The sequence below is a fragment of the Carlito syrichta genome, unplaced genomic scaffold (genome assembly GCF_000164805.1).
Source record: "Carlito syrichta isolate Samal-C Ts95f unplaced genomic scaffold, Tarsius_syrichta-2.0.1 Scaffold16673, whole genome shotgun sequence".
NCBI lineage: Eukaryota > Metazoa > Chordata > Mammalia > Primates > Tarsiidae > Carlito > Carlito syrichta.
The window spans coordinates 73,831-86,258 of NW_006960769.1; the positions used below are offsets into that span (position 1 = coordinate 73,831).

Genomic DNA, 12,428 nt, shown 5'->3' on the forward strand with positions numbered 1-12,428 from the left:
TCTATCAGTTCATTGGATACTCACCCCTCCAAAGGCATTGAGTTTCATACAACAGTCAAGAATTTCAGGAAAAGCCTTGTTTCATCAAACCAAATTGGTATTTCTCCAAGTAATGCAGCATTTATAAAATAATGCACACAATCCCCCATCACTCCTGTCTCAACCACCAAAAGATAAAAAGAAGACGAGAGTAAGGATCATACGTTGAAAAGATTATTTTCTTTGTATTTAATGCAATGAATGTTTAGTCAACATTACCATTGAACTAAACAGCTGAAATTTGACACAATGAAACAAACAGAAATCAGTCATCTTGTAATGGTTACTTTCTACTAGATACATCTGAGGTTGTAGAATATCAGGTTTATAGACATCTGAGTAGACATTGTCAGAAGAGAACATAAATCACATAAGTATAGAAAGTTATTTTAAACAAACTACCAAACAATTCTGTAGTAACATCAACATCATGGAGTACTATGTTTTAGCAACAAACAGTGATGGTATGCAGATATAAGCATGTCATTTTAAACATGATGCGCTAAATAGAGCATATTGAGGTCAAAGCCTTTCTGTCGAAAGGGAATTTAATTGACATTCTTTCAAGCATAGTGTATAAACATCAAAATAGTTCTATTATAAGAAATAGTATTTAACAACATATCTCTAAAATAAAAATACTTTAAAAATCAGCTTCAAATAAGATTAATTTTAAAGAATCTTCCTTTAGAATGAAATATATATTTCTTGCTTTCAGCTTTTCTACATTTTTCCAACATAACCCCCCCATCACCCTATCCCAGTCTATTATTAATAAAGTAGTGCAAAACATTGTCTGCAGCAATTTCAATTGAGTTTAATCCCCTACCAAGTCAGGGAAGTAAGACATTCTCACCAACCAAATTATTTTTCTCCATCGGTATGCTCCCTCAATAAACTAGGGAGTTAGATACAAAAACTACCTTAAGAGTCTTGGGAATGCAGTTTTTAAGTATAGATTTTATGGTAAGTAGTGAAACATTTTTAAAGGCAACACCCCCCGCCCCAAGCAGTTATTTTACAAAACAGGTTTTCATGCATTATCAAGAATGATTTTTTTTTTATAAATGAAACACTGGCATATCACTTAGCACACTGCATTCTCCTTTACATTAAAATTCACACTAATAACAAAAATCATAGTATGCGTTAAAGCATTTCAGTAACCTCATGAGAAAGCAGATTTTTTTTCCTGTGAGAACACTTGAGTATTAAAATATTTTTAGATGCACAAAGGTATAATCTGACACAAAAGCAATCTGGATATAGTTTGCTAGTGCTTTTGACAACTGAACTGGGTTCCTAATTTGCTAACAGTATAAATTAAAGTAGTGGTAGATATAAAAATTCAGATAGGCAATCATTTATAAACCTGGCAGTATTTATGTTGTGTAGTCCTGCTGAGATTTTAAGGTTTTAGATGGAATGGTAGAAGGTTTGAAAGTTTCCTATACAGGATTTCAGAGTGTTGAAGATTATATTAAGGAGGTGAAAGTGCCTTCACTCTTTAGCTTAAAATCAGCCTAGTCATACCTAAGTAATTTGCACAGGAGTGAATGTCAGGATCTAAAGCCAGAATCTATGCTAGATTGAAATGCTTCCATTCCATTATTCAGGCTTTGGGATTTTCCTCTCTTTTGAAATGTATAAAACATAGAAAACTGTAATGGATTACTTTTCAGATAAAAAATAGTCACATTAAAAAAAAACTTTAAAATCAAATTGACATTTACAATTTATGTAGATTTAATCAAAGCACAGTTGAGTATTTAATCTAATATTCTGGTTCTTCCACTTGTAATTAGAGAAGTGTGTATCTTCCAGTGTTATTATTCTTACATTTGTTCTTTCAGTGTGTTATATTATTATCCACAGCTAACAAGGCTTTCACACAGCGGTAGCTAAACCTTTATCAAGTTGAGTCTGTACAATAGAAGTATATTTTCAAAGACATATGCCTTTGTACACTATTTACAAATTCTCTCAATCATGATAAAAAGGCAAAATAAATAAAAAGCAGAAAGAAAGGAAATGCTGCTGAGGCTGAAGGCTTTTTCTTTTATCTTCCCAAACAGATGCTGGTCTCCTTAGTGCTGGGAGCTGGCTAGCCAAGATTGTTTTTCTTCCTTTTATATGGGCTATGAGAAGGATCTGGTTTCAGTTCTTGGTATTGCACCTGTTTAAACATAGTTCAGAGAAAGACTGGTCAGGTGGCCACTTTCTGGCAAAGAAAGGAAAAGCAAAGGAATGAGAGACTGTGCTTGGGGGAAAGAGTGGCTCACTCTAGAAGCGGGATGGGATCTGCAGCTGGGATGCTGAAAACAATAGAATGATAGAGCAGGAATCACGAGGGAAAACCTGCCAGAAACACCATGGAGCCCTGATGTGAACTTTGGTAATGGACTGGGGGCTTTACTGTCCATAACACGTTACATGAAAAGCAAAATCTTTTTTTGGTCTGTTTTGAAGGATTGGATAATGGTTCTTAAATTTATTGTTTGTTTATTTACTACAGTCTTTATCTCCATCAAGTCCACTGTCATATCACATGAAAAAGTCAACTGAAAGAAAGGAAAAAGGTATTACTGCAGCCCAGCCTCAAGATTTCAATTAAAAACCTTTCTTATTTTACTCCGAAGATAGTGATGGTTAATGAACTTTAACCTTGAAGGATTTCTGAGATGTGTGCCCCAGTCTTCAAAAAGCAATCGGCTTTCCTCCCCTCAGTGATCTCTAAAATATGTCCGAGCTTCTTTAAAACTTACTTCATTCATGCAAATTCTGGTAATAAGTGTTTTTCTCTTAAATGTCCACTGGCACATTTTGCTTTCATTACCTAATATTCCCATGAACTCCGCTCAGGTCATGGTGACTTCCCTCCACAAACTCTAGCTGCTCACTTAGAGAATATTCCTCCCTGACAGCCCGGGTAAGTCCTTTATGCAGCCTGCTCCCATTCTCTCATTCTTCTCTCTAAGTTCTTGGATAACACCCCAAGTGGGCTATATTTATGATTGGTAAAAAATCTGCTATAGGCTCCTTACCCAGCTCTTCTAAAACCTTTGAAATTAAAAGTATATAAAAGGTAAAACCTAGTGCCATACTACATTAAAATAATAAAATTAATAATAATGAAACCTACATACCACTTGTACATCTGAAGGGACTCTGGAAAGGAAGTCAAGTAGTTCATTGTTATCAATTGCATATGGACTCCGAAGCTTTTTTGTAAATTTATTAATGCCTGAAAAAGTGGTAAGATAAAGTATTATTGAAACCTCCAAAGTCTGGAGTTGTACAAAGCACATTTCTGGCAAAAGTGCTGCAATTATTGGAAGATCTAGCTTGTATGCTACCTCTCAGCCTTGACAGAGTGAACCCATCAGCTAGCTCCCTCCCTCCCCTCCCCCTTTCTCTCCTTCCTATCTCCTCTTTCTCCTTCCTTCCTAACTTAACTGCTGCTTTGTCTTTCTCTTTGCACTTTAGTAGCTTCTTCAGGCAGGAAAGGCTTTCTATTTGGGAGATAAAATAGCAGTAATGAACAGTATCTTGCTTTCCCCCACTCCATGTTACAGTACTTAGAAGTCTTGCTTTAAGGTTTCAGTTATGATGAAACTTGTTTTCCTACATTTTGGATTGAAATTGTTACAAAGTCTAACTAACTGATTTTCCCTCTTTCAAAAGATACACCTTTTTGGAGGGAAGGCAGTGCTGCTCTTATGCAAGCTAAATGTTTAGAAGACACATGGCCTTGGTTTTCTTCAAACCTGAAAAAGTTTGCCACCAGTTTTTTAAAAAATAAATAGCTTTACATGGAATCAACACAGTGGTAAAAATTGAGCCATAAACTAGAGCAGAATAAACTTTTGAAATCTTGATTTTGGTCTCTGTCTCCCCATGTAAGACTCACGTCTTAAATTTCTGGCCAGTATTTCAACAATCACCTACCACTAAAGGGAGACTGTTCTTATTTTATTTGATGAAACAAGAGGCCTAAACGCATTCTCTAAAATTACTTTAAAGACAGCTAGTCACTGAGGCCACTGCAGGTTACATAGCCAGATGTCTGCCCTGGACTCCAGTTTCTGAGAACCTAGGGAAACAAAATGGGGCTCACCATCTATCGCAGCAGAGATGACTTCACAAGCCCAAGGCAGGTCTGAGCATAGACAGGTTAGAGTTAATAAGCTGCCACACATGATACTTTACCTTCATTCCTTCAATAAAACAGCATCTGCTTTAAATATCAGGAAGGAATGAAAGACGAGGGCTTGAATATACAATAGGATGCAAGTACAGTGGAAATTCATTTTCTTTTGTGTAGTGAAAGTGCTGTTTTAATTGAAAGTTTGTTTTGTTTTTTGACCAGGATCTCACTGTTGCCCGGGCTGGAGTGCAGTGGCTTGATCACAATTCACTGCAGCTTGGAACTCTTGGGCTCAAGTGATCCTCCCACCTCAGCCTCCTCATAGCTGGGACTATAGGCATGTACCACTATGCCTAGCTAAAGTTTTTTTGTTTTTGGTAGAGATAGGGTCTCCCTATGTTGTCTAGGCTGGTCTCACACAATCTTCCTGCCTTGTCCTCCCAGAGTGCTGGGATTACAGGTATGAGCCGCCACACTCGGTCTTGAATTTCTTTGAATTATAGAAATTAGAGAAGAAAAAAATAATTAGCATTTCCCCTACCTCCCACACAGGGTGTAAAGATAATGTTAGTGATGATAACAGGTAGGAGGACTTGCTCAAAATTTGATGAGGTGGGACAAAAGGAATAGGAAAATAAGAATCTTAAAACCAGAGAACTTGGAGACATCAGACATTAACTCACTTTATTCCAATGTATTTCTTTAAGATCCTTAAAGAGAAAGGAACAGTAAATGCCCTTTGATCTTTTTTGCTTTCAGTATAAGCATGTTTTCTAAAGTTAACCCATTTTGGTTCTTGGCATTTTGAGTAGAGTTAGCAACCTTGGGTGTACGTATATGCAGGCAAGGAGCAAGTAGGGAATTCTAATCCTACCCAGTCTTGTTAACACATTATTAATGTAGTTTTATATGTTAGTAGATCCTACACACTAAAAATAGAGTATTCCAAACCAAGAATTTTGTCAGGAAATTTAAAAAATTTTAAAAAAAACAAAAACTGTGAAAAACACTGAAACACTCTACCTCCTAAATGGAGCCTAGGTGCATGGGAATTGTTGACATACAACATAATTGCATTAAAAAGTAGTGCTGAAAAAAAATCATTTTTAAAGTAGGCTTTGAAGAAGCATTCTTGTTTAATACACATAAAGCAGGGGGTTTTTGTTCCTAAGGAGCCTATAAATGCCAAAAACCCTTTTCCTGAATCCTAAAGGTGACCTCTTAAACAGGCAGCCATGTATAGTACCATGTTTACATACGCTTCTGCAAGATAAAGTACCACAGCAAAAAAGCATATTGTCCTAAATGCACCATATGGATCAAAATGCCTCTGTTTGTGTATAAGTGGAGAAAATAAATCAGAGGGATATCTAGACAAAGCTACGCTTTGATATATGAAGAATCTGCACAACTACATGTTTATAGTATGATGAAACCTGTGGTGCCAGATAAGAAAAATGCATTTTGCAGGTAGACCTAAATCTTTATACTGTTGTGATTTTTAACTGACCTGTCTCTTTTCATCATGGAATAGCTCCATGACCATAAATAGAGGGAACTGCTGACAGTATAACTCATCCCTTAAACATAGTTTGTTCTTAGTAGCTAGGACAGTTTAGGGAGGGGAAAAGGCTTTACTTACCCCAGACGAGGACAATGTATCTCAGTGGAATGAAGTACAGGATGACTGTGAACACACAGAGGGCTACAATGGCCAGCCAGCTTAAGAATGGGACAGTCCAGTTGAAAGTGCTGAATGAAAAATTAACATATCAGCAATTTTGAACACTTCACACCTTTTTCAAACAAAGATTAAAATAAATGTGATCCTGACTAACTGGGGACCTAGTTAGTCTGCGTTTCTCTCTGGAATAGAATTCAATTGCGGTAGGCTGTTAGAGGGCACAGGCTAGTCATAATCTGCTCAATTCTGTGAATACAGGGCCCAGGTAGGGTCTTGCTAACAATCTCACCAGATTGTCCCAGGTGACTTTAGAGTCTCAAGCTGTTGCACCCCTTGGGTGACTCCGCACATGGAGATCTTTGTTTTTCTACTGCTAAGACTTTTTTCCTCCAACTTTGCATAGTGGGAAATACCCGTGGGCCCACCATCCTACCTTTTATCAATTCTCAGTATTCCCTACATTGGGAATAAAATGTTACCAGCAATTGCTGAAGGATGTAAATCTTACATGGTTGTGTAAATCTTCTAAATTTTTGGATTCTTTAGAGGAATACTCACTTCCTACTGTTTTAAATGGAAATGGAAATCAGGAAAAAGGGACAAATCAGTTAGCTTTGTAAAAATTCACGTGTCATCATTGCCCTTCTTCCCAAAAATACATAAGTTGTTAAGAAATAACTCAGTTACTTCTGGCAAAGGAGAGAATTCTGGCAGAGGTAACTGATAAAAGATAGGGCTGGGTCAGTGAAGGCTACAAGACTTGATAACCAAGAACAGAAACAGGACCAATCAACAGAAGTAGTTACAAGAAAGAGAGTACTGAGGAGATGGGAAGGACAAAAAAAGAAAAAAGAAAAATGAAGACAAAGAAGGTAAAAAAAAATGACACAATTATTTTAAAGATGATGTAGAAAATCAGAGAAATGGAACATGGAAAGATTGTAATGATTTAAGGCTTTTTGTGTAAAAGGTCTGTGGTTAATCTGATAGTTTTTAAGAGAGTGCCAAAATTATAAAGAAAATAGAAACATTGCATGGAGCCTCCAGGGTTGGGTATATAAATATAACACCATTTCCAGGCATACCATTGCATTCTTCGAAATCTCTCCACAATGTTCAACCACTAAAGAAGAACTAACATATCATGTTGACTGATCCTTTAGCATGAGAGCCAAGAAGTTAGCAGATCTGTGTTCAAAGTTTAGATTCTGTTATGTGGCTTTAGATGAGTCAGTCTCCCTAACCCTCAGTTTCCTCATTTATAAAATGGGGATAGTTTTTCTTGTATTAAGGAAGACTGGTTATAATGCTAACATGTTTAGGCAAATCAAGTTGATATTATTAGAACGAATCAATTCCAGGAGTCTAAAGTATGGCATTTTTTCTTACAAGGCTGTGAGAAGGGCCCAAAGACACTTCAAAAAAATAAGAAATTGTACATGTGGATAAATGCCAGTGTTTTTATTTCTTCTAGTTCCCTGGTATTGTATGTTGTTGTCGTTGGGGTGGGGTTTGTCTAGGGCAATTTCAATTCAGTAAAGGATAATTGCTAAGAGATTTTCTTTCTATGCTGTGCTTCTGCATAATACTTAGAATTGTACCTTAGTTTTGTGTGTAATTTGCATTTTGTGTCTCTCTAGGTTAACTATTTCCTAAAATTGTTTTTTCTAGTAAAAGAGCCCATGTTGGGCCAATCTGGTTGCCCTGTTTTTGTGATTTCTGCCGTTGTCTTTTTCCTCTCATGGTCAAGAGTGAGCATCTGTAACCGTCACCAGGTAAAGGATCATGCCTTCCCATCTTGATGGACACCTGTGTCTCCCTTGCTCCTGCTTGCTTGTGGAGAAAACAGAAGGCTCTGGGTCTGCTTGCTTCCCTGTGGCTCAGCTCGGAGCCATCCATCACACCACTCTGTGTGTGAGGGCACTGGCTCTTCACTCAGAAAACCTTCCTTCTGGGCAGCCCCACTAAAGGACTCCCTGTGTTCTCCTACTCCTATTGGAAGGCTAAATGGCAAAGAATCCTCACCAGTGTAGCTGTTAGGAGAAAAAAAAAAGACTGCCCTTTTCTATTTCCACACTCTGCATTATGGAATCTAAATCTAAAATATGATGTTCTCCAAAAAAAGAGATGCAGTTCAAGAAAGTTCTGGAAGGATTATTTAGTAACAAGATATGGTATAGAGCCTTTTCATTTTGTGCTTAAAGATTGCTTCTGAATCTGCTTTCTGCATAATGCTTTTAATCCCATGTGACCCCAGAGGAATTTCTCTTTTTTAGCATCCAAAAGGTTGTTGTACAGAAGAGATGGCTCCTACAAGACTCACTAGCTTCTATGTTATATATTCCTATACCTCAGCTTGGAAAATTCTATAAAATCTAGGCTTCTACCAGGATCTGGTCATAGCCAGCAGCTGGCCATCATGTTTTCCAGTCAAACACCTGTTCTGAGGCCTCCTGCCACCCAGAGTTACACAGGAGCTTCTTCCTCTCAGGCATTCACCAGCCTGACCCAAGGCCTTCTAGTATAAATGAGATGTAACTGTTAGGTGTCAGCACACAGTATACCCAGTAGGAAATTGCCCCAAGTTTAGTGCTTCACACTGTGCTCCAGTGGATAGAGTGTGGAGGACAAGGAACATTCTTAGAGATAGAAATACACAGAGAGGAAGACAGAAAGAGAAAAGATGTAGGAATCTGTCTCCAGAAGTCTGAGACCGAATGTTGCTCAGAGGAACATCTGAGTGAGAGGGAGGCTGTTCTAATATAATATAAGAAAGTGGCAATTCAGCACCTAGGCATATGTGGAAATGTATTAAACAAAAATTATACAAAATAAAGTGCATTATCCCTTGCCACATGAAAGGTACCAGATGAATGACTCACACCTTTCATTTAAATGTACTCCTTTCAAATTCTGTGTATGCCCAAAGATCTAAAACTACAGAACACTTTTGGTTATGAATAATAATGAATAGATATTCGTCTATGAAACTGGGAAAATATAGGCTTATCTGGATATATAGCTCCCCCTCTTGAATAGACCATTAGCAATCATGTAGGCCAATTGTCACACAGTTGTAAGGGGCCTAGTATACCTTTTAACTAATAATTGTTATAAAGCCATCTTGTTTTTTAAGTAGTTGCTTTTAAAAAATAATTAGAATTATGTTTAAATAAAACAATACAAGATTTAAAATGTTTCTTGATTTTGCATTAAAACTCAATGAAGCTGCAGTTCTTTAGAAAAATGAAGGAAGGGGTATTTGATTTTTTTATTATAAAGACATCTATTTTTGTTTGTTTTTGTTTTAATCTGTATTTTCTAAATAAAATGTTAGTTTATTTCATTGACAATTACGATCGCAACTATTTAAATACACATATTTGAAAGAATTTAAGAATGTTTTTGCAGGGTATCATAAATAATACATTTTAAAAAATTTAGAATAACTTTATGAAAATATAACTAAACCAGTAATAAAATGCAGGTGTCTTGATTACCTGACATCCTCATTTAGTTTGGTTTGTGTTTTTTCTATCACGATTTCATATTCCATTTAAGAACAAAGTCTTTCACAGTGAAAAATGTGCTAAAATTTAGGACGGTGTTATTTCTTCAAAGCTACAAGTACGACTTCTTTCCAACCAATATGTTCTAAATTTCAGGAAGGAAATTGACAGAACTTTCATAAAGCCAAAGACTGGCAGAAACAAAGTAAATGATGATGAAACTGAGCAATAGATCACCCAAAAGGAGTACCCCCTGCCGAAAAGAAAGTGGCATCTCACCCTCCAAGAAACAAATGGACACCCTGTCCCACAGAAGGCCAGGACTCACATGTCAGCATTACTCACTTCTTTATCCTTTCGCCAAAGGAAGCCACTTCATCTAGGATGTTCTGGACACTGACACATACCTCCTGGATGGCATAGATTTTATTTATAAATCCCTTTTTTTCACTGTCCTAAAATACAATAAAAACAAAAAAATGAAATTCTGTATGAGTAAAGGTATTCTTCAGTCCTTGAATTCTTTGGGCTGTCCTTCTCTTGCATTTTGAAATGTAAATAAACTTCATCTTTGTTGTATATAAATGCATAATTGGTGCCCATGAAATTTTCACAATATCAAGAGACATGAGAAGGAAGGAGACCCAGCATCACAGACCCATGCTTACTAGAAAGGAGACTGCAAAGAAGGAGACTCAGGTTCTATTGCTCTTATGAGCAGAAACATTTGGAGGAACAGTGTAAGAGAGGGGTGAGGTCTCAGAATTACAAAACCCAGATTCTGCACTGCCCCGGACCCACCAAGACTCTACTTAGCAGACCCAGTTTCTTGACCCTAAAATATATAGACCCAAGTTTGGTCATGGTTCCAGATATTTCAGCATCCCTGAGGATGCTGAATGCAATTGAGAAGATCTGCAAACTGCAAAAACTGACAAGGAAAGCCGAAATCCACGGCGGGGATACTTTCTAGGTCAGATACACAATAAGCCTGACCACCCTCTTAAAAATAATAGCCCTATGCTTTACACAGTAGCATACACTATACTGGCTTCTAACAAGACATTTTTTCCCCTTTGTGTACTTAGTTCTTCATTTTAAAATGTGCTGAATTTAAGCAAAGCTTGTGTGTTCCAGGTAATGGGTGGGTGGGGATTGAGCACTCAAGCACCCAGACAGTGGTGTAAGCCTAGGAGAAATGTGCATATTTTGTAATTTTAGACCCAGAGGAAGAAATAGTGGTGGCCTTTCACAACCGAAAATTCTGCTTAGTAGCCTGGCATCACAGGCACTTGCCTAGGCTGTTTGGTGGAGACCATCCAAGCCTGATTCCATGACTCCATTCCTCCATGCCAGCTTGAATATCTATGGAAATGTAGATCCAATTTCATTACTTTAACTTCTTTTGAACACTTGCACACCATGCCAGAACACTTGAGACCTCATGTGGCAGTCAGTGCTTGCTGAAAGCAGCCAGGAAGCTAGAATAATAATGTCATGTTGCACATTTACATACTGACTTTCATTTCAGAAGAGTCTAAAGCACTTTATACTGGGAACACTTGGCCAGGGCTGACATCCTGCCAACTCAGAAACCGAGGGCAAGTGAATGACAGGTGTACGCACATCCTCCAAAGACAGCAGGGTACACTGGGACCAAGGACAAGGAGGCCAGTTTTATAACTTGATCTTTAGTATAGATACCAGTTACTTAGAGCCTTCATTTTAAATTTAATTCCCATTGGAGAAATTGTCTACATTATTCATCTTGCTTATGGCAAGTGACTTGTCAAACAATAAGTTAGGAGAGATGCATAAAGCTCACAACAACAGTTTCAGGAACAATTAGTTACACTGGGGTTTCCTACTATCTTCAGAAGCTACCCTTCACTTGTCTTGACAGACATGGGTGCATTAATTTCTTATCTTTCTCTTCAGTAATAAAACAAAATATGTTAATTTTACCTATGCAGTTGTACACGTTAGAGTGAAATGCATAACCAGTGGCTCAGTCCAGTTCCTTTCATAGCAACGTGGCCCTTAGTATTCTCGTCTCTCAACCACCAGCCAAGTTCATTTATGTCTATGAAGCAAAGCACTCTTACAAATATTTTTCCACATACAGAATAAGTCAAATGAGTCAAAGTATGCTGGTTGTACAATGAAAGTCCATTGAGAATAATGTCTTTGCAGGTCAAAATCATGAAAAAGATTTCACAGTAACAAGATATTTAAAATACCTGGATATAACCTTAACAAGAATTGTACAAAATCCATATGAAGAAAATAGGGGATTTTTTTTCCCAAATGAATATATCGGTTTAATATAGTTTCAAGCAAATTCTGATGTTTGGAGTGGAAAAAATGGGGAGGATTTGACAGTGCTTCTAAAATTTGTTTGAAAGAATAAGTGAGTAACTACTTCCAAGACATTTTTGCAAAAGAGAAACCATGAGAAGGCAATGAGTATTTTAAGTAAGTAAGATATGGACATTGAAAGATTGGTATATGCTAAGGCACCATATACAAAGGAAATCAAGAAGGAAATATGTTACTGGGCAACTGTGTTAAATATTTGGGGGAAATTATGTTAAATCTTGCCTTAACTAAATTCAACTCTACTTGAGATAGCCCAAATCTACATCAATATCTACCTCAAATAAACAGTCCCAGATACTTTCTATATTAATTATAAGAAGCTAAAAGCAAAAACTTGAATTATAAAAAGGCAATATAGGTAAGCTATTTACTGACCTTGGAATAGGAAAGAACTTTATAAACATATAAGCAGTAAAATAAATCACAAAGGAAAATAACTCATAGCAGTTGCATAAAATTAAAAACGTCAAAAAAATCATAAATGTAAAAGGCTAAGTGGGAAAAAATCTGCAACAAATATGACATAATGGGATGGCATTTCCAATATATCAATAAACATCTGATATCTTTTTCATTGCAGTTTTGTTTATAATAACAAAAAGAAAGATCATTAACATGTTGGTTGGGATTAAGCATAGTGCATACGATTAATGACTTATGAAATCAGAAA

General features: G+C 36.8%; 1 protein-coding gene across 4 annotated transcripts in view; it reads right to left on the bottom strand.

Annotated features, from left to right (window-relative positions):
- Positions 1-200: 200 nt before the first annotated feature.
- MCTP1 (multiple C2 and transmembrane domain containing 1) overlaps positions 201-12,428 on the bottom strand; it is a 334,728-nt gene continuing 322,500 nt past the window's right edge. For all 4 annotated transcript variants that reach the window (XM_008059220.2, XM_021712485.1, XM_008059178.2 and 1 more), the window contains 4 exons: positions 9,725-9,834; positions 5,829-5,938; positions 3,186-3,283; positions 201-2,215 (listed from right to left, as the gene is read on the bottom strand). In XM_008059220.2, coding sequence (XP_008057411.1) covers positions 2,144-2,215; positions 3,186-3,283; positions 5,829-5,938; positions 9,725-9,834 — 390 coding nt within the window. In that variant the 3' untranslated portion in view covers positions 201-2,143. The remainder of the gene's footprint in view (positions 2,216-3,185; positions 3,284-5,828; positions 5,939-9,724; positions 9,835-12,428) is intronic.